Source organism: Orcinus orca, chromosome 8 (genome assembly GCF_937001465.1).
Source record: "Orcinus orca chromosome 8, mOrcOrc1.1, whole genome shotgun sequence".
NCBI classification, from domain to species: Eukaryota; Metazoa; Chordata; class Mammalia; order Artiodactyla; family Delphinidae; genus Orcinus; species Orcinus orca.
Genome location: NC_064566.1, coordinates 114,219 through 136,138, shown reverse-complemented (window position 1 = coordinate 136,138; position 21,920 = coordinate 114,219). Strand labels below are relative to the sequence as shown.

The 21,920-nt window shown below is 50.5% G+C and overlaps 1 protein-coding gene and 1 long non-coding RNA gene across 2 annotated transcripts; both read left to right on the top strand.

Moving 5' to 3' along the window:
• Positions 1 to 3,327: 3,327 nt before the first annotated feature.
• LOC101287672 (interferon-induced transmembrane protein 3) lies at positions 3,328 to 4,711 on the top strand. Its single transcript, XM_004278109.4, has 2 exons — positions 3,328 to 3,826; positions 4,427 to 4,711. The coding sequence occupies exons 1-2, from the start codon at positions 3,569 to 3,571 to the stop codon at positions 4,616 to 4,618; spliced, it is 450 nt and encodes a 149-aa protein (XP_004278157.2). The 5' UTR covers positions 3,328 to 3,568; the 3' UTR covers positions 4,619 to 4,711.
• Positions 4,712 to 12,520: 7,809 nt separating this feature from the next.
• LOC117195944 (uncharacterized) lies at positions 12,521 to 18,924 on the top strand. The gene is made up of 3 exons (XR_004475883.2): positions 12,521 to 13,708; positions 15,424 to 15,540; positions 17,765 to 18,924. It is a non-coding gene; the product is annotated as an uncharacterized LOC117195944 (long non-coding RNA).
• Positions 18,925 to 21,920: the final 2,996 nt, after the last annotated feature.

Genomic DNA, 21,920 nt, shown 5'->3' with positions numbered 1-21,920 from the left:
GTTGCGGCCTCCGGGCCCGGGCCCGAGGCGCGTTTACGGTGCTGGGCCGCGGCGGTCGGGGCGAGCTGCACGGTGCTCTGACGACGAGTGATCTGGGATCTTAACGGCGGCCAAGAAAGCTCTGTTCCTGCTTCTGCTGCCACCTGACGTGGGCTGGCGGCCGTCAGCGGCGGGTCCCCCTCACCCCCGGGGCCCAGGGTGAAGCTCCCATCGCGGGCTTCGTGACCGCCACAGGGATGTGCGGAGTCCGCGTGATGCCCGCGAGTGACCCCGCACCTGCGCCCGCGTCCCAGGTGCTGCGGGACTTGGTGGGGGAGGGCTGGCGGGGTGCGGCTCCGCGCTCCGCGCACTGTGAGGGGCCAGAGCCTCCCCCGAAACTCCCGGAAGACGGCGGCCCCGCCGGCCCTGCCTCCGGCTGCTCTCGCGTCTGTGCTGATTGTCTGCGGTCCCGGGGCAGCTGGTCTGTGAGCGCGGGCTCCCTGCCCGCTGTCGCTCCGCCGTGTACCAGCTGCGACTGGGCGCTGCAGCATCAGCACCACCCCGAGGCGCTGGCCCTCACGCCTCCAAGAGAGGGGACCTCCTCAAGGACAGCGTGTCAGAGTGCCTGTGGCCGCGGCGGACGCTCTGTGCTCCTGATTTCTCTGTGAAGCAGAACCTGTTGGTCCTCTACTCCGTTTTGGCCAGCAAGAGGCCCTGTAGAGACCTGCTTTTTCCTTAAAATGTTAACTCATGCAACCCCAGAGGCTAGGCTTAACAGAGGGAAGAGGTATCTTTCTACATCCTAGACATGTTCAATATCTGGTTTTACACCGTGTTAATCTGAGCAGGCTCACAGATGGATCTCGTTTCCCTGAGTAGTTAGAAAGCTAGGTGACCCTAACTGTTACAGGTTGTTCTGGTCTCTCTGATTATTGGTCCTTGGAAATTCATTAGGGAAAGTTGTGTAAAACCCCTAAAACTTTGCAGAGGAATGGCACCTTCCAAGGGGATCGGCCAGCTGTACCATCCCCTCCTGCCTCCACCACCTCGTCTGCTGCGCGGGGACCCAGCACAGACTCCGAGAGACCCTGCCCCGCCTGAGAAAGGACCTCAGACTTGGGGAGCTGGTGGAGGGGCGTCTCCACAAGATGACATGTCCCTTCTGGGGCCTACTGTTGCAAGTAGAAGGGGTCAGACCCTCTGTTCTTTTGCCTACAGATCACCAGGGCATGCGCATAGTAGAGTGTGAGCTGCAAACCCAATTTAAACTATTCCAGTAGCCACGTTAAGGGAGAAAAAGAACAGGTGACGTTTATTTTAAGGATCTGTTTTCTTTGAACCTAAATATAGAAAATATTATAACAACATATCATCAATGAAAGGTATTATTTTTTAAAATAAATAAATAAATTTATTTATTTATTTTTGGCTGCGTTGGGTCCTCATTGTGGCGCGTGGACTTTCTCTAGTTGCGGGGACCGGGGGCTACTCTTCGTTGCGGCGGGCGGGCTTCTCACTGCGGTGGCTTCTCTTATTGTGGACTAGATGCACAGGCTTCAGTAGTGGCGTGCGGGCTCAGTAGTTGTGGCACGCGGGGGCTTAGTTGCTCCGCGGCATGTGGGATCTTCCCGGACCAGGGCTCGAACCCGTGTCCCCTGCATTGGCAGGCGGATTCTTCACCACTGTGCCACCAGGGAAGCCCCATGAACGATATTATTGATGAAATATTTTATATCTTAACAAAAAATTCTTTTTTTCTCACCAAGCTTTCAAGGACAGCTGATATGAGATTTATGCATACATCTTTTCTCCACTGGAACCCTCCACGTTCCCGGGCCTGGTGGCCACTGTGAAGCGCTGGAGCAGAGCCACCCTGGAGGCTGTTGTAGGAGTGGGAGCTGGCAGGGAGGACCCCCAGGTGGGGCAGCAGGAGGGCGGCCACCAAGTTCATTCCCCCAGCCTGACAAGGGGAGGGCACAGGGGACTTGGAAGCTCCTGGAGAAAAGGCAGCCACCCTGCCCTGGGTGGGGGGCTCTCAGACGGCAGAGCAGGAGGGGCTGGGGGGAGCCAGATGGACATCGGCATGGAGGGGGGCTGCGGGAGAGGCGGGTCAGGGGCCAGGCCTACTATGTGCGTTACTTCTTTGTGACGGGGAAACAGCACAGCGCTCATTGCCCCTGAGACACCGGAACGGCCTCACCGCAAGACACACACCATTCTCTGCTCCGATGTCACCATCTTGCTGTGGGGTGGACAGAGTCAGTAAGAGGAAAGCGTGTAATTCAGGAAGGCTCTGGGCGGTGGAGGCACTGACCCTTCCCGAGGCCCCTCCATGCTGCCCCTTAAGCTCCTTGGTCGGTAGATCAAATGTGGGGGGGGGCGGCGGGAGGGAGGAAGGAACGACAGGGCTGAGCAAATATGCAGGCCCTGGGCTCCTAGCTGCCACCAGATGCTCTGGACCCTGGGATCTCCCACCACAGCTGCCTCCTCAGGTCACGCGGAGCCCAGTGTCCCCACACCCGGGAGCCCTTGGGAGATCATGGGAGGCTCCTTTGGGGCAGGCCACCCAGGCTGCTGGCTGCTGACCTGCAACCAGGAAGGACCCAGACCAGCCTGGAGCAGGGACTCAGGGCCAGGAAGGCCAGTGCATTTCCGAGGGGAGGGCGGTGCAGTGAGGGGTGGGCCGTGGGCCAGGGCTCGCTCTGGGGGCTGGGGTGTGGAGGCTGAGTGAGGCTCTGGGAGGGGCCCTGCGTGAGGACAGCGGGGCTGCAGCAGGCTTGGGCCTGAGACCCCCAGGCTGGGGAAGCGTCCCGGGGCCCGACCACACCCCTAAGTAGGGAGGTGGGGTGGCTGAGACAGGGCCTGGCTCGGGTGTGAAGGGAAGCAGAACTCATTACCCCAAATGTGCCTCTTTGCCATATTGATTACTTTAAGCTGCTTATTTTTAAGCAATAGGACACCTGGGAGAAGTCAGCCTTTCGAAAGACATTTACACGTACAAGGGAAACCTCCATGCAAGTGTGTCTCCTCCTGTGTGGGGATGAGGGGGACGGCCACATTTCTAGAGACTCTTGTGGATGGAGAAGCTCCGCAGGAAACCTTACCATTGTTTATGTGCTTTTCCTTGTCACCTCCCAGAGGGGCCTCTCTTCCCCACCCCGCAACACCTTCTGTCTTTAGCTGGAGGTGGCATTTAAGGTGGTGGCTTTAGCATTTCGGGGAGTCACTCAGTTTTCCTGGGTCTCTCCCATGTATACAGGAGGTATACATGTTATTAAACTTTTATTTGTTTTTCTTCTGTTAAACTGTCTTTTTATTACAGTGGGGTCTCAACCAAGAACCTGGGAAGGTAGAAGGAAAGTCTTCTGCCCCTTCCAGCCTCTGGGATGGGAAGCTCCCTCCAAGCCCTCAGCCTTCCTCCCACTCACGCTGGTGTAACCTGACACTCGGAGGTTCTCATCCCGCCTCCTAGGACCAGCCCATCCCCAATTCCCCAACTTCCAGGAAAAGGAAACTTAAGTGAAATCGAAACTACTGGGGAAAGGGAGGACCCCTGAGATTGTCCAGGCACCTGGATCACAGCTGCCTCATGTCCACCATGAACCACACATCCCAACCGTTCTTCAATGGTGCCCACAGCGGGATCCCCCCGAACTATGAGATGCTCAAGGAGGAGCACGAGGTGGCCATGCTGGGGGCTCCCCAGAGCCAGGCCCCCGTGACGACCACGGTGATCAACATCCGCAGCGAGACCTCGGTGCCCGACCACATCGTCTGGTCCCTGTTCAACACGATCTTCATGAACTGGTGCTGCCTGGGCTTCGTGGCATTCGCCTACTCCGTGAAGGTGGGTGGGCGCCTGGGGGGTTCTCCAAGGAAGTGTGTGTGAGCCTGGAGAGGCCCCCCCCTGCCTGGCTGGCATGTGGGGTGTGGAGAGCCCTTGTGTGTATTGTTCTGTGTGTGTGTGTGTGTGTGGCTTGGGGGATCATTCCCAGTGAGAGTTCACAGCGAGGCTGCAGGGGCGCACATGGGGATGGGGGGCTATGTCTCCACCATCCCAGGAAGTTCTCCTTCCCAGCCTTGTGAGAGAAGTTACATCCTTCACACTTCGGATTCAGACCTTGAGTCTGGTCCAGAAAAGAAAAAGGTACTGAAAGGGCACTGACCACTGGTGGGGTGAGTGGCCAGCAAAGGGGACAGAGCAGAGGGAGGGTGAGCCCTGGGGCCTCCCGGAGAGGCTGAGTGTCCGTGAGGAAGCAGATCGAGGCCCCAGGAGGGGAGGGGGGCCCACCGGGCACTGTCCTGCTTGGGCTCCGGGGAATGGGCAGGGGTGGGTCCCCATCTGGGTGAACGGGCCCTGGGGGACGAGCAGGGGAGGGCCTGAGTCACAGCACCTGGCTGTCACCTGGCCCAGCTCCAGGACCCCTCACCGTCTCTTCTCCCCCAGTCTAGGGACCGGAAGATGGTGGGCGATGTCATTGGGGCCCAGAGCTATGCCTCCACCGCCAAGTGCCTGAACATCTGCGCCCTGGTCCTGGGCATCCTTCTCATCACCGTCTTCATCGTTGTTTTCGCCACTGGCTCCGTGATGATTTTTCAAGCGGTTTCCCAGCTCATGAAGGATTATGGAGGCAACTAGTAGCTGCCGGCAGCCCGAGGCAGTCACCCCTTTTCACTGCAGTTTACACACGCATCTGTCCACAGCTGAATGAAATAAAGCATTTGTATGTGAGGGTGTTGTGTGTTTTTGTTTTGTTTTGTTTTGTTTTTGCGGTACTTGGGCCTCTCACTGTTGTGGCCTCTTCTATTGTGGAGCACAGGCTCCGGATGCGCAGGCTCAGCGGCCATGGCTCACGGGCCCAGCTGCTCCGCGGCACGTGGGATCCTCCCGGACCGGGGCACGAACCCGTGTCCCCTGCATCGGCAGGCGGACTCTCAACCACTGCGCCACCAGGGAAGCCCGGGTGCTGTGTTTTGACCTGGGGAGGGGGCCCTGTTGAGAGTCCCAGCCTGCCCCTGAGACTGAGCCCCTCCCCCCCGTCCCATCTGCTCTGCTGCTCTGAGTGGGACCTGCCAAGTCCTAAGGCTTTGCCTGTTTTTGGCCTCGAGCTGGGGCAGCAGCAATTGGACAGGGGTTTGGGGTGGTGCCTTCCTCTGGGGAAGGGTCATGCCGGGTCCAGAACACCCTTGACCCTGTTGACAAAATACAAAACAAAACAAACGAAGCCCACAAATAAGAAAAGAGTTTATTTGGAGTTTTAGGATTTGCAATCGGAGAAGTGCAGATTCAAGTAGCAAGTCAAACGTGCTGCGAGGAAAGGACAAACGCTGGGGGGTTCTAAACACAACAAAGACATTCCAGAGAAGTTACAGGGCTTGTTTACGAAGCGGGATCGGTGCCAGCAGGCAGTGGGTCACATGTCAGCAGCTGATTGGCTGCTAAACTGAGGCTTCCAGGGAGTAAAGACAACAGGTTCCAAGTGGTCCCAGGACGGCCAGGACGTGTGCAAATTCCAGGTCCGCAGTGGCTCCCCTGCTCCCTTGCAGACCCTTTGACATGTGTCTCCACTTTGCTGTTCCTGGTCCATGGCCCCAAGGACCCCGTCAGCTCAGGAAGGCTACAAGAGTGCGCGGGCCACCGCTGCAGAGACAGCCCCCAGGAGGAGGAGAAACCCCTGCCCTGCCCCGGAAATCAGCCCCCATCCCTGGTTCTGTCAGGCCTCTAGATGTGTGGGCACTTGGGGTGCCCCAGGGCAGACCCTGCCCACAACCAGCTGGGCAGGTGCGGTGTGAGGTGGGGTGGCCCTAGCCTCCCCTTCGTACCCTGACACCCGACCCCAGCTGTGGATCCCCTCCCGACCCGCACCCACGCCCCTTTATCTGTCCCCAGCTGCAGTCCCGACTCCAGGAGATGGCCAAGGGGCTGGGGTCTCAGGGTGGCCATGAGGGAGCCCCTCTCCCCGGGGGTCTGTCACACGTGAGCAAGGAGGGGACAGCCCCAAGGAAGTCCGGGAGGAGGGGAGGCTGGCAGACCTGCCCCTCTGGATTGGGAAGGACTGACGCCAAGGTGAGGAGGGGCCCGCAGCCAGTAAAGCCCTGGAGTCCGGCAGGGGGCGCTGCCCAGCGACTCAGACCCCTGCTGGGTGGGCTGGGCAGGTGGAAGCTTCCCGGACCAGCAGCGCTCAGGAAGGGAGCCAGGGGCGAGGCCAGGAGAGATGTTCGTCCCCCCCACCCCCACCCCGAGCGCGTCTGTCCTGCTCTGCCCTCACTCCCTCGGGACCAGACCTGGGCGGGGCATCTTCAGGAATCCTAAGGGCAGACTTCCTCCAGGCCAGACTCCAGGCAAAGCTGGCCTGCCACCTAGCAGGATCCTCACCCCAAATCCGTGAAGATTGACGGGGTTACAGTCAGTGCCACCCACCCTTCGCGACTGCTGTCCACCCGACAGGGGGGTGTGGGACGTGCCTAGTCAGCCAGCCGGGGTCGGGGGTTTGGGGGTTTGGGGTCATACGTCTGTCCCCCCACCCCCTGCCTGGGAGAGTGTCCTTCCTGGACTCAGAGAGGCAGGTCCTCCAGCCTCCCCTCCTCCGGGAACCAGCTTCCCTGGGGCCGAGCCTCCCGAGCTCACATGTGGGACCCAAGAGAGAGCGGGCAACCTCGTCTGAGTCACCGTCTTCCAGGGAGGACCCCAACCTACATAGCCCCCGAGGTAGGGCCTTGTGAGGGTTTGGGGTCTAGAGTCCTAGGTGCCAGGATGGAAGGAAATCCACTGTGAAGAGTGCTGAATTCAATGAGAGCCGGACAGGACTGGACCTCAGCCCCGTGAGGGAGCCCAGAAGAGCCTGGATCCCCAAGGGGCCTGTGGAGAAGGGTCACTGCCCCAGCACCAGCCTGTGGCCGCCTGGACTCCTCCAGCCTCTCCCGGGTGATGCACAGCGCACCTGGGATACTGTGCAGGGCGCGGTGGGCCAGCCGGTAGGGTGCGTCCCCTGCGCCCACTCCCTCTGGGGCTCAGAGACAGGAATACCTGCCTGGGGTGCCCCTCCCTGTATTGGGCTGAGGCGGGTCCCCACCTCCCCGTGTACAGCCCAGGCTCACACCCAATGCCCCAGGGTCCCCAGTGTCTGTGAAACACTTCCACCCAGCAGGGCAGCCACGTTTGCGTGGGAGGGAGTGGTCTTTCCTCTGGGGGTTTCTGTCGATCGGGGCGGGGTCACCAGCTCTGCTCTGGGCTTCTGCTGTCAGCCCACAGCTGAGCGCTCTGTGCTTCCCCGAGGCAACCGGGGACTCACAGCAGTGTCCCCTCGCAGGGGACATCACAGCACCTTCACAGATGAGTGCACTTTATTGAATTCAGCTGTCGACAGCTCTGTCTCCATAAATTGCTGTATAAAGGGGTGGGGGGAGGGGGCAGGCCCACAGCCCCAGGTGCAGGGCCGGCCGTGGACGGTGGAGGAACTGGGTTGCCTCCATGTCCAGCGGCTAGTAGCCTCTATTATTCGCCATCTGTAAAGCCATCTGGTAGGCTTTCAGGTAAGCAAACACCAATCCAACGATCAGAAAGATGCCCAGGGCCAGGGCACTGATGCTCAGGCACTTGGCGGTGGAGGCATAGCTCTGGGCCCCAGTGATATCGCCCACCATCTTCCGGTCCCTAGACTGGGGGAGAAGAGACGGTGAGGGGTCCTGGAGCTGGGCCAGGTGACAGCCAGGTGCTGTGACTCAGGCCCTCCCCTGCTCGTCCCCCAGGGCCCGTTCACCCAGATGGGGACCCACCCCTGCCCGTTCCCCGGAGCCCAAGCAGGACAGTGCCCGGTGGGCCCCCCGTCCCCTCCTTGGGCCTCGATCTGCTTCCTCATGGACTCTCAGCCTCTCCGGGAGGCCCCAGGGCTCACCCTCCCTCTGCTCTGTCCCCTTTGCTGGCCACTCACCCCACCAGTGGTCAGTGCCCTTTCAGTACCTTTTTCTTTTCTGGACCAGACTCGAGGTCTGAATCCGAAGTGTGAAGGCTGTAACTTCTCTAATGAGGCTGGGAAGGAGAACTTCTTGGGGTGGTGGAGACATAGCTTCCCCCCCATCCCCGTGTGTGCCCCTGCAGCCTCGCTGTGAACTCTCACTGGGAGTGATCCCCCAAGCCACAGGTTCCACAGTTCCCTTGAATCTGCGTCTACGTCTACTTGGGAACTGTAAGTGGCAGTGCAGTTTCCCATCCACGTGGAGCCCCCAGGCTGAGGTCCTCATGTGTGGAGTTCTGCTGGTACAATCCTCCACGAGTCCTCAGACTCCACAGTAGGAACTGTTGGTGTTTACCAGCTGGAGTCAGACTGGGTCTGATTTAAAAACTGAACGGGGTTTCAAAATGAACTAGGTCCAATTTAAGCTGGACTGGGTCCAGTGCAGGTCCTCGGGCGAGTAAAATCTTAAGCAAAGGCTAACAGCGAATGCGAAATTTGCAAGTTAAAAAAAAGGTGCAAAAATTGGTAGTGCAGGTGGAGCATTTAAGAGCTGTTAGACCACTTGTCTCCTAACCCAAGGACTCCCATGTTAGGATCAGTTGATCGTGGAACAGGTTATATTGACTCCAGGTCACCCACCAACGTCAAGAAAATTTCCGAGCAGCGAGATGCACCATGAGCCACACACAATCTGCATCCCAGAGAAACATCCCTTTGAGGTTTTAGTTTGGCTCAGAGAGAACCCAAGGCTTAGCTAGAAGAAAGGAACTTGCCACCTGCCGGCACAACCGTTTATTGTATATCTAAGAACTGTTGTCCCAGAAGCTGTAGATATCACAAAAATGGGAAAAGTCTTACTAAAACAACCTAGAGTCACAATGGGCGTTTATAAGGACTATTCCAATTAGATAAAATCATTTAAGAGGTGTACTTGAAAGCAAAGTTTCCCAAATCAAACAGAGCAAATGGGATACCTGTTTTTATTGGTATGTGGAAGCTTCCAAAAGCCTTCAAAATTCCAAAATACCTTCCTTAAAAAATTATTTGCAAAAAGCTAATGAAAATTTAAAGACACAGGTCATAATCAAAAGTCCACCAAAGCATTAACATTACAGCTACTACAGCTCCAAGACCAGACACCTAGGGGCCCAGGGAATGATGTGTCAGTTGTAGTCAACTGTGGCAATGGAAAAGAGATTGTCCTCAAAGGGGATTTTTCAACATCAACTCGAATGCCCTCCTATCTATCCCCAAAGGAGGCCCCATCTGGGCCCCTCCCAGAACTGATGGGACTCTGACGGGTCTCGGGTAAACTGCTACACTATTCCCTTAAACAGCCAAGGAAACTAAAATTAAAATTAATGCAAAACTGGAGCCTGCACAGGGGATCCTGGGAAAGCTGACAGAAGCCAGAGAAAGGTGAGGGTTCTTAGCAGAGTCAGCTCTCCTATGTCTTTGTCTTTATTGCCCGGTCGAGAGAGGAAAACAAAATGTCATGGTGTTCCTTCCTTTCCAAACCAGACCTACAGATTACGGATCTTTCTCCCCCAAGGACTGCCGTTGTCTTCTTGCTCGTCTCACTTTGTGTCCTAGGAGGGGGGCTTGGCTTTCTGCCTGCCTGGGACATGCATGTTGTCAGCTCTTTTTCTGGCTGTCTTTGAGGGTGACTCTGGATCTTGGGGAGGTGGTAACCTGTACACCTTCTCTGAGGATGCCTCTTGGGTCCACGGAGTTGTTTGATATTGCCAGGAATATTTACTGTTTGTCCTGGCTGAGACCTGACAAGATATTTAAAAGGATACTCTAGTGCCGATGAAAAATTAATCAAACTAAGAAAGAAATGGAAAGTCTTATTTGAGCCAAATTTGAGGCTTATATCCTGGGAAGAACGTCTCAGAAAGTACAGAGAACTGTTCTGCCCATTAGAAGTCCAGGCACAGTTACATAAGTTTTTTGAGACAAGAGCGCTGTACGTTAAATGACGCGTTATCGACAGTTACACGATCCAGAGCCTAGCGACAGCGTGGCCCCTTACCAGGTCAGGAAGCGGTGTTATCTTTAAGGAGCTGCCTTGCTGACGGGTGAATATTGCTCTTTATGGTTGAACCAATATTTCTGCCGATGGGGGAGGTTGGTTGATGCGTAATGTCGATACACGATGCGCAGTGCAGGGAGAGAGGAGGCCAAAGGGCAGAGAAAGTTTTTTATGTTTAAGATTTTCTTGTCTTGCCATAAAATGTGAATTTAACTTCACACTAGGATCAGAAATTTGGCTATATTGGAAGCTGATGTTCAAAGCCTGATAGAAATTTTTTAGGCCTCCTCCCCTAAGCTAAATCTACCAAGAGGAAGGGAAAAACCTCCTAAAGCTCTTGGGAAAGGATTTTTTTTTTTTTTTTTTTTTGCGGTACGCGGGCCTCTCACTGTTGTGGCCTCTCCCGTTGCGGAGCACAGGCTCCGGACGCGCAGGCTCAGCGGCCATGGCTTACGGGCCCAGCCGCTCCGCGGCATGTGGGATCTTCCCGGACCGGGGCACGAACCTGTGTCCCCTGCATGGGCAGGCGGACTCCCAACCGCTGCGCCACCAGGGAAGCCCTTGTAAAAGGATTTATGAGTGGATCAACCTATGGTGTCATTTAAGTTGCAACCCAGTTCTTTGAGGAATTAAAAACAAGTGTCCTTATATTACAAATCTTTGGAAAACCAGAAATGTGCCTCCAGACACAGTTCAAAGTTCACCTGTTTCTTAAAAATTTGGAATCTGAAGTTGTGACCTGTGAACATCACAGGAAGGATCTTCAGAGCGGTAGCTGGGGTAGTGCTAATGCCTTAAATGTTGATGACATCTCCCAGCTAAGCTGAGAGTCTGAGCAAAAGGGGGGACTGTTAAAAAGAAACAACAGGCCCCAAATGGAGTCATATGTGCTAAGCCCCACACCAGCCAACCAAGACTTAACACCCAAACTAATTGCAGTTTCAACCTTCCCCGGGAGAGTAACCTTTAGCCAGTCAACCTGGAATTTCCTGGTCAGTATTAGGAGGAAACCCCAATAAGATCCTTTCCCTCCCCCCATAGGTGAATTATTTAAGCCTGAAATCTAAATTATCTAAGACTTTTTTTTGTTTATGACTTCCTTGTCTTGCCTTTAAAATCTTTTCCATTTTTGTAGCCTGTCGATGGAAAAAAATGCACACTGTGAAGAGTTGCCAGTGAAGTTTTTTTGTTTTGTTTTGTTTTTTTTGCGGTACGCAGGCCTCTCACTGTTGTGGCCTCTCCCGTTGCGGAGCACAGGCTCCGGACGCGCAGGCTCAGCAGCCATGGCTCACGGGCCCAGCCACTCCGCGGCACGTGGGATCTTCCCCGACTGGGGCACGAACCCGTGTCCCCTGCATCAGCAGGCGGACTCTCAACCACTGCGCCACCAGGGAAGCCCGCGAGTGAAGTTTTATTTGGGGCAAAATGAGGACTGCAGCCCGGGAGACAGCATCCCAGACAGCTCTGAGAAACTGCTCCAAAGAGGCAGCGGGGAAGGTCAGCGTTATATGCGACTTTAGTGAAGGGCTGGTGGGGGAGGCGGCGTGCAGTCAAGCCCGCATTCTGGCAGAGGCTTATCGCTGGTCACGAGGAACAGACGTCACCTTGAAGGATTTTAGCGCTTTTCTAGATACGAGGAGATGCAAGAATAGGGCTCCTAAAATCTCCTGAAAGTATCTAACTATCTGAAGACCTGTCCTGCCAGTTTTTCCCAGAGCACAGAGGGCCTCATTCCTGGTCTCCACCCTGAACTCCTTTCCGGGGGTGTTGAATGGAAGTCAGCAGCTTCAGTGGCTCATGATTTAATCCTCGTAGAGGCAGACGGCGAGTGCCGATTTGTAGTTGGCAAGCCCACTGGAGCTCCTTTCCACTCGTTGGATGGGATGCTGCCCCATTCGTGAGTCATTCAGTAAAGCCAATTAGATCTTCAAATTTTCACCGTTGAATTTTTTGGTATTTAATAGGTTCCTGGACCCAATTTCAATGTGTGCGTGTGTGGAGGGGGAGGGGGCTTCCTGCAAGGTGTCTGAGAATTCTACTCAGTTCAATTGAATTCTGACACTGTTTGCCCAGACACAGCTCCAGATCCCACAGGCTAGGGTCTCAGCTCCACAGGACAGCCCCCCGGCCACTTCAGACACCAGGATATCACCTGGGCTTCTGACCCCGGCTGTAAACCAGAGGGGCCCACGAGGCCCTCCTTGGGTTCAACTAATTTGCCACAGAAGCTCGCAGAACTCAGAGGAACATTTTACTTATTTATTGTAAAGAATATGACTCAGGAACAGCCAGAGGGAAGAGACACACAGGGCAGTTATGGGGGACGGGGCACAGAGCTGCCCTGCCCTCTGCAGGCATCTCCATGTGCTCACCACCCTGGAAGCGCTTGGAACGCTGTCCTTCTGGGGCTTTTGGAGACTTCATTACACAGGCATATTGAGTAAATCATAGATTGTTAGCGATTGACCCAACCTCCAGCCCCTCTCCTCTCCCTGGAGGCCTGGGGACTGGGACTGAGAATTCCAACAGTCTAAACACATGGTTGGTTCCCCTGAGAAGCGCTCATCCTCAGGTGGGGTCCAAAAGTCACCTCATTACACTCGAGGATACCTTTGTCACTCTCATCACTTAGGAAATTGTAAGAGTTTTAGGAGTTCTTTGCAAGAAACAGGAAGAAGGTCGAATACATATTTCTTTTTTTTTTTTCTTTTTTTTCTTTTCGAATATATATTTCTTAATATAAATCACAATAACTCAACAGGCAAAGTATCACTTGGCTGCCCTTTCACGCAGGGCACGTGGGGCTAAGGAATCAGGGGGCTCCAGGCCCTAATCAAACTCTGAGTGGGGCCCGACCCCGTCCGGGCATTTCCCACCCTTGGGGTGGAATGGGAATGGAAGCAAGTGGTGCTCGGCACATCCTCACATGGGGTCAGTGGCTTCTGGGTAGGAGCCACGGTCATGGGGCTGGCTGGTGGGGACACTGGAATTGCTTCCCAGTGCCCACCCCAGCAGGGAGGAAAATCAAAACCAATAACTAAGTCACCTACATAAGAATCTTCAAGTTGCGAACTTAAAATGATGCGAAGGTGTGTTCGCATATCCAGTCACGTAAGTTAGGTCACGTGTCTGGCGTACATTGTCATGTGCGTGCATCCTCTCCAAGTGGTGGTGCTTTTGCGTACTGTACCATACGGTACTGTTGCTGTGCATCACGAGGAGCTGACTAACAAAGACCTGATGGAATTGGAGGCCCAGAGAAAGGACTAAGAGAGACAAGAAGAGGAAGAAGTAACTGAAGAACGGAAGAGATTCACAGCGCAGGAAATGGCAAGGGGATTTTCTGTATTTGAGGAGGCACTGTTAGTTTTTGAGGCACAGGACCTGAATATAGAACAGTACATGAAGGTTTCAGCAGCTGTTCAGAATGTAATCCAGTGCTACCATGTCACCTATGATAAGAAAAAAAGAGCTACTACCCAGACATCACTGGATCTTTTTTTCAAGATGGTAGATAGAGTTGAACCCAGCAAGGAACCAGAGCCTGTGCCATCAGCGTCAGGCGTGAGTGAAAGTGCAGCTCGCCCTCCATCTCCTGTTGCTGACGACCCTTCAGCTCTACCGTCTCCCACCACCTCTCCCTCCTCCAGTCAGTAACTCTTCCTGCCTGTTCCCTCGATGCCAGCCCCTGCATGCCAGCTGTTGTGCTGCACTACTGTACTTTTCAAGGGACTGCACTGTAAGTTTAAAAATCTTTTAAAGTCTTTAAAAAAATCTTTTCTTTTTTGTGTTTGTTTTTTATATGTTATTTGTGTGAAAAGTATTATAAACCTATTACAGTACAGTACTATATTGCTGATTGTGTTAGTTGGGTACCTAGGCTAACTTTGTTGGACTTAGAAAAAATTGGACTTATGAACACACTCTTGGAACAGAACTCGTTCGTATGTAAGGAACTTACTGTATCCCAGACTGGGAGTGAAGCAGAAATTAAGCCATCTCAAAGCCTAAAGGGTGCAGGGGTGTCACCCCCACCAAACCTCCATTTCGTTCACCTGTCTGGCCCCAGACCCAGATGGAGCTGGTGGAGACTCGGGGCCGCGGCAGACTAAGCCGTGGGAGTCCAAGTGCAGCTGCTGTGCCAGACGTACGTCAACCGGGCCCGGGGCTAGGGTGTGTGGACAGAGGTCTGGGGAAGGCGGTCTTTCCTGTCCTGTCTCTAAAGTTGGACATGGCCACCCGGCCACCTCGTGGCAGATCTGGCAGCCATAGGAGGGTTGTGTCAGACCCACCAAAACAGAGCTTTGTTTGTGAAACAAAGAATGTCCACCACTCAACGCTACACGGTTCAGGTTGTCAGCCACGGCACTTGCGGACCAACAGGGCGTCCTGAAAGGAGTTCGGGACAAAGGTCAGGAGAATGCTCCTTGGATGTAGAGAAATCTCTGGAAAAAATTTTAATGAACCCAATTTCTTGTATCTTTCTGAAACTGTGCACCTCAGATTGGGACTTGAGCCCACGGTCTCTTAATTAGAATCACTCACCTGGTGTCTGGACTTACTGAGGCTCAGCACAGAAGGAATTCAGTGAGAGGCAAAGTGATGGACTTATTAATACAGGACCCTCGTGAGGGATACAGGCGGGCAGGCGAGGGGGTTCTGCCCCAAGAATTAAGCAGGCTACATTTTTATAACCAAAGGGAAGCGGGGAGGGGGGAAGACCGCCTTCTTCCTCATTCTTTGAGTAGACGTCACTAGCTCTTCCTTCGTATCAGGCAGGAGAGTGTTTGACCTTATGAGGTCAAACTACGACTGTCATAGCGCTCATTCAAATCAGCAGAAGGGTGGTAACATATACTGAAATATGTTGCATCATCTCAGGTTTCCGTATAATGAAGGTCTCCTACTTTGGAACGTCATCTTTCCCTTAAGTTCCTGTCCTTGGTCCTAAGGATCATTATCTTGCCGAACTCGACCAGCAGAATGCAGGCCTCATTCTTTCACTTAATGACCTGGGGCATATCTCATACTTTTATTTATGGCTTTATAGTTAAGCAAGACTGCTTCGTTCCATTAAGTTCCGATAGCTTTCTTGAGTGATCATTAACCTACAGTGGTCTCCCAACGTTCCCTAGGTTTCCCTCTCTGTCTATAATTCCCTAGTGGGACTTCTATGACTACCTGTGTAACTATCCTACTCTGTCCCTGTCATTCCCATACATGGAAAAGCCCTAAAAGCATTAACTGAGATATCTGATCCTTGTAACTAGCAGGAAATTTTACTGAGATGTGTGCTTCACTGCATTTCCTAGCCAAAACCATGTGACGCTGGCTTCTCCCCTACCTCGTAGTTTCTCAGAGCTACTGAGAGGCTGTTTCCCAGTCTATAGTCCTCAGTAAGGTCCCAGAATAAAACTCAACTCATAGCTCTTTCGTTGTACATTTTTCTTTCAGTCGACAGTTTGGGTGACCACGAAGGGACCCAGAGCAGACGTCTCTCCTTGCCTGAACTCCAAGAGGATAGGCAGCCTTGGTACTAGCGAGGGCCCCTTGTGCCCATCCACCTCCTTGGTGAGTCAGAGGAATGGATAGGTTTCTTCTGAGTCCCAGGTCTCCCATCCTGGTTGGCAATCCTGAGTTTTACAATATCTGGTGGTTATTAAACTCCTCGTTATAAGGAGTAGCTCTTTCTTTGAACTTAAGGTGAAGAAGGGGTACCTGGATTCCCCAGTTGAAAGACCCTGAAAAGGTTTAGACTCTGGGTGACTAGGTAGGAGGCTGGCCTTGTGTCTCTCCTTGAATTGGCTACTTTAACAAAGTTTGTCTGAATGAAAGTGACGATATCACATGAGAGCTTTCAGCTCCAAAGATAAGGGACCCAGCTTCTCCCAGCCAGCTATGGCTTTGTTTTCTCAGGCAATTGAGAAAGTTATAGGAGTGGTGGAGTGGGATCTTCATACCATGCAGCGGTCCCAAAGGGACAGCCTCTCATTAAGCAAAAAAACAAAAACAAAAACATCTCACTCGTCTGAAGAGCACACAAAAGGATTGGCCATCTGGTGCTCAGGTTTTAGACTACTAGAGAGAGACACCAAGACACGTGAGAGAGCTAAACGGCTCGGTGGTAACACCTGAAGGAGTTAAGCTCACAGATAGCACGCCAACCCACACAGAGCTTTTAACAGCAATTTTATCTCAGCTGACCATGAAATGGGAAACAAAAATCTCTCCCTGCAATGGCCAAGATGGAGCTCTTTCAGCATTCCAAAACTGTTCTTCGCGTAAGCAGTTAGAGAAAGCTGGCTTGATAAAATATCTTTTCAGAAGTCTGACCCTAAGGGAACAAAAGTCCTTCTAGAAGAAGCTTGCATTTCTCTCCCTGTGCCTTTGAGATATAAATGTTCTACCAGGTCAGGGAACACATATCCGGGCCATCTCCAGGTCCTGATACTAACGGAAAAAAGGGGGAAGGGAAGAAGCCTTTTTAAAAACTCAAGCAAGTAGACTTAGTCTATTTCAACTGTTATTTATAAACTAGTGAGTTTTATATTTTAATACCTGATTCATGACTGTTTTAAAATGAAAATGATGAGATCTCTGTCTATCTGAATGTATGTACATTATAAATGTTTCTACCTCCAGGTGGTATTTTCAAATTTAATTTGTAAATGAGCTCTATTTAATTGACTTAAAAGAAGTTAAGTGCTTACATAAATTCTCAGAAATATAATAGAAACTAACCCAAATGCATCTCATGTTAAGTGATCAGGGAAATATCCAGTATTAAATTAATATTCAGTATTAAGTTTTGTCTGTTTCATTTAATTAATACAGACATGTCTTTAGAGTCATCAACACTAAGTATACTACTTTTATTGTACCTAGATTTACTAAAAGTCAGATAAGTTTATGTTACATCTGTTACAAAATTTGTCAGCAAGAAAAATAGCTTCAGATGATGGCTGACTTGTTCTGATGTCTCATGAAGTTTTCATGGGTCATCTAAACATAATTGTTGGGAACAAGTGAATTAAAGAGATATAAATGGGGTAAGAGCTTTCAGATAAACCTTTTAAGAATAATTAGGTTTTATGATATGTCTACTTACCAGATTTTTGATAACTTGAAACTTGAGAGTTTTGCTAAATAAAGTTACATGATGAAAATTTATTGAATGTCTCTATTATTTCCAAATAAGATAAAATACTGAAACATTAATTACAAAACATAGGCTTCCTTTTACAGAAAAATTAAAGATATTAGTAGATATGTTTGGCGCCATACTGAGGCATATTCTATAAGAAAGCACACATTTTTTGAAATTATAAATAATATTTATAAATTTGCCAATTTACAGAGTGCTAAGGTAAAAGTTCATAATTGCTTACCTCTTAGTTCTCACTAGAAATTAAGGTTTTTAAAGGTTAAGGATTCTAATTAAAAATGTAATTAAACTACTAAAAATTAATGAGGAAAACATCTTTGTATGCAAGGAAAAAGAAAGTGTAAGTAATGGAAATGCATTTTGTTAAGGGAAAAGAAAGTAATTTTCTTCTAAAGAGAGAGAGAAAAGGGGAAAGCATAGGACAAAATCTGAAGGTAAAAAATTTCCGATAACTTTCAGGTCATAACACTGAACTGGGCAAGAAATGACAGAATTCTAACGAAAAACCTGATGGCTTCATAAAGCTGTTAACAGAAGGTCAAGATCAAGAGGAATTAGTACATAGGCTGAATGATAACTTTTATGACTTTCTGTCTGAAATATTACTGGTTTTTCATCTTTGTTTTCCAGATCTAAGGAAACCCTTCTCCTGAAGGTTGCTATGACTTATGGCGATTTGGTAAATTATACCTTTGTAAGCAGAACTGAATCATTTATCTTTTCTCTCTACCTGATCCCTCCAGAGTTTGGAAACTTCTAGTGAGTATTCTTATTTTCATGGCAATATAGTTATTTGGATAAGTTCAGAAAGAATATGTTCTCCTTATAACAAGACACAATTGGGAACACTGGTTGTATTAACCTGGCTTTGAAATGTCATATTGGACAATATGCAATCAGAATCAGATATGACCACACAGCTTTAAAGGACTAAGGTGAACTTCATGGAGCCTGAAGTCCCTTGGACAAACAGCCTGGTACCTTGTTTACGGGGTTCCTAGCAGCCTTATCAGGTGAATAAGGAAGGCCACCTCCTGGCAGGTGCAGGAATTTCAAGATATCTTGGGGGACCTTGAGAAGAGAAGAGTCTACCCCAATCTACAGGTATTACAGGCAGAAGCTGATGGTAACTGTTTGGTGTGATTTTCATGGCCTTGAGAGGACTTTTAAAGTTCAGTCTGAGATTCCTTATAAAAAGCTCCAGCAGGGACGTCCCTGCTGGCACGGTGGTTAAGAATCCGCCTGCCAGTGCAGGGGACACGGGTTCGATCCTTGGTCTGGGAAGATTCCACATGCTGCAGAGCAACTAAGCCCGTGGGCCACAACTACTGAGCCCGCGTGCCACACTACGGAAGCCCGCGCGCCTAGAACCTGTTCTCTGCAACAAGAGAAGCCACCGCAATGAGAAGCCCATGCACCGCAACGAAGAGTAGCCCCTGCTCGCCACAGCTAGAGAAAGCCTGCGCACAGCAATGAAGACCCAAGGCAGCCAAAAATAAAAAAAATAAAAAATAAAAAAAAGTTCCAGCAAGGCCAATTTAGAAGAGCCTATTGCATCAATTACACTTATGTAAATAATCAGGTCATGTTTATTGAAACCAGGCTTATTTTGTAAGCAAATTAGTCTTACTTCGGCTATATTTTGTAGAAACGAGGGTAATTTTAGAGAGAAAAAAATTTTGTTTCAGTGGATATTAAGTTCTAGTGTTGTTAGTTGTCTTTGAGGTTTTGTATTTACTGCCTGAGACTCACTGCCTAGATGGCTCCTTGTTACTGTGTTGCATTACCATGGTTTAATTAAATTGTTAAAAGGACACTCTAAGCTTGTTTCTGAAGCTTATCACAATAATCTCTCTTTGGATGAACATCAGATGCCCCATAACCTGCAACCAGGAGATTATACACACTGGAAAAGACATCATTTAAAGGATTCTCTCCAACCCAGATAGAAGGACCCTCATTGGGTGCTCTTAACTAGCTCACACACAGCAAGACTGAAGGGAATTAGTTCTTGGATTCATATTTCCCATTTACAAAGGGCCCTTGCACCCGACTGACTGGTCTATAGAGGACTGCTGATCTCAAACTCACCTTAAAACGATGCTCACCTAGAGTCTGTCATACAGAGTGAAGTAAGTCAGAAAGAGAAAGACAAATACCGTATGCTAACACATATATATGGAATTTAAGAAAAAAATAATCATGAAGAACCTAGGAGTAAGACAGGAATAAAGACACAGACCTACTAGAGAAGGGACTTGAGGATACGGGGAGGGGAAGGGTAAGCTGGGATGAAGTGAGAGAGTGGCATGGACATATATACACCACCAAACGTAAAACCGATAGCTAGTGGGAAGCAGCCGCATAGCACAGGGAGATCAGCTCGGTGCTTTGTGACCACCTAGAGGGGTGGGATAGGGAGGGTGGGAGGGAGGGAGACGCAAGAGGGAAGAGATATGGGAACATATGTATGTGTACAACTGATTCACTTTGTTATAAAGCAGAAACTAACACACCACTGTAAAGCAATTATACTCCAATAAAGATGTAAAAATAACAACAACAACAACAAAAACAATGCTCAATCAGAAGAGAAACCATGCCCACACGGGGACAAGAAGAAGATGACATCAGAAGTAGGCAGCTGGCCCAAGATGCCAGACCTGACCCATATGATCATTTACAGTGTTTTCTTAACTCTTGAACTTCTGCATATGAATCGAATGTGTTTCTATCATGGGCACAGTCCTATGCAGAGTTCTAAAATCAATCCAGTTGTTGGGTTGATGGTCAATTAACTACATTCAGTACATCTGGTTATCTTGGTGGATTTCTCCTGCGGCTCTGACTGGCTCTGAATGGTCCTTAGGAGATCTATTCTAGAAGAAAAAAATTATAGTTCTGTTCAGGCCACTATCGAATTACTAGGTGGGATCCCCTCACTTGGCTAATTAATCATACTTGCTCTGACCCTGGCCAGAAATATGAGTTTTCTTTAAAAGTTACTCGAGTTCAATCAGAGCAGTGAGCTAAATTTCAGTCAAAAACCATAATCACTTGCTTATTAGGAGGGACCCTCCCTCAGTTATGGGGTAGATTTACCAGGTCACAGTCATTTAAGTTTAAGGGTCCCCTTGTGCTGGGAACTGTCGGGAGCCACATAGGAAGTGCCTTTGAGTCTCAGCACGGACGAGACCCTTAGTGTCAGCAAAGCTGGTGCTGTCAGGTATAAATATGGAGAGGCAAAGTTCTCCTCTGCAAAGCTGATGCTGTCAGACATAAATATGGAAAAGCAAAGCTCTCGTTTGCAAAGCTTCCTGAACACAGGGTGTCCTGCAACGGCCCCTCTTGCCCTTTTGCCAAGAGGCGCTCTCTTCTCACAATCTCCTTGCCCAGGGCTGGTGCCTGGGCTTTCCTGCCCACACTGAGGTTGAGGCCTCCTGGTGGCTGGTGCCGTGCAATTGGTCTCTCTTGCCCAGTGCTGTAAGCTGGGCCCTCTCTGGAGGAGAAACCTGGGTTCCCGAAGACATGTGACCAGAGCCGGGGCCCCGCCAGTTGGCGAGGGAATCCCAGGGCAGGTGCTGGGCGTGGAGGCCACGGGGGCATAGGCTACCAAGGTGACAGAGAACTGACCTTCTCTGGGGGCACTGCACCTCGCACACCTCACATCTCCCTGCTTGGCCCCGGAGGATGGCTGGTTAGCCAGAGACGGGTAAGATTCCTCAGGGAAGGAACAACCTAAGACAGGCACAGTCGCAGAGGGGCCATCAGGAGAGAACTTGGGGGCCAACAGAGGTGGGGCATAGACCCTCACCCCCCAACTTTGCAGGAGCCTGAACCCTCACCCCTTTTGATGGAGGTCTCTTGTCCCCATGGCTGCTTCGCTTCCCACGCCCAGCTCAGATGGGAACCCAGGTAGCAGACAAGAGACCTGGCCAATGGCAACTGCTCTCCCGCCGCAGCAGGGCTTTGTTTCCCATTTTCTCCGTGGACCACAGCTTTCCTCTGTGTGGAAGCAAAGCTTTGCTCTGTGTGATTCCCCATGTTTTCCCCTGCCTTTACCTAAGGTGATTTTTGTTATTGGTGTTGGGAAAAATGTATAGTTTTAATGCAGGGGTTTAAGAAAAACCCCAAGTTAGGGTAAAAACCAAGAGAAGAATTGTAGCTACTTCGGCTTTTTTAATGATTATATTTGAAATTTTTATTCCCAGGCCAGGGCATTGGACTTGGGGAAATACAATGGTGGGAACATTTCTGCAGCAGCTTTTTACTCTGAAAGAAAAATTGAAAGAGTTATGGCCTCCCAGTGGAGTTATAAACATGTTGGGAAATACCTGGGTATGGTGGCGAGTTTTTATGCAGCAGTGAGTTTAATCAATGAATTCATGGTACAATGCCCGCTCCCATGGTTTTTTAGAAGTATAAAAAAATAATGTGTATTGTTTTGATTATTATGGTGGGGTTAGGAAATTTGTAGATGAAATGTTGTATGATTATTTTTAATCACTAACAGAATAATATGTTTAAGTTTATGGCTTGATCAAGCAGAATGTGCAGGTACAAGAACACCTTAATCTTCTGAGAAGAATGAGGAAACCGCAGACAGAGTTCCTGACGTAGATGTGACCAAGATGTGCCTAACCACAGGGGACGAAGGAGACTGGAAACAATAAGAAGATTAATTAACCTGTTTAACCTGCTGATGTAAATTACTTTTGTTTTTATGATGTATGTAGGGGATTTTTTGGCGTGGGAATGAAGTTTTTAAGATTGAAAGTGAGATTGC

What these genes read in the sequence shown, in the direction of transcription:
- LOC101287672 (XM_004278109.4), top strand. Translation starts at nt 3,569, where the DNA reads ATGTCCACCATGAACCACACATCCCAACCGTTCTTCAATGGTGCCCAC. An exon ending in CATTCGCCTACTCCGTGAAG is followed by an intron (nt 3,827 to 4,426) that starts GTGGGTGGGCGC and finishes CTTCTCCCCCAG; the next exon opens with TCTAGGGACCGGAAGATGGT.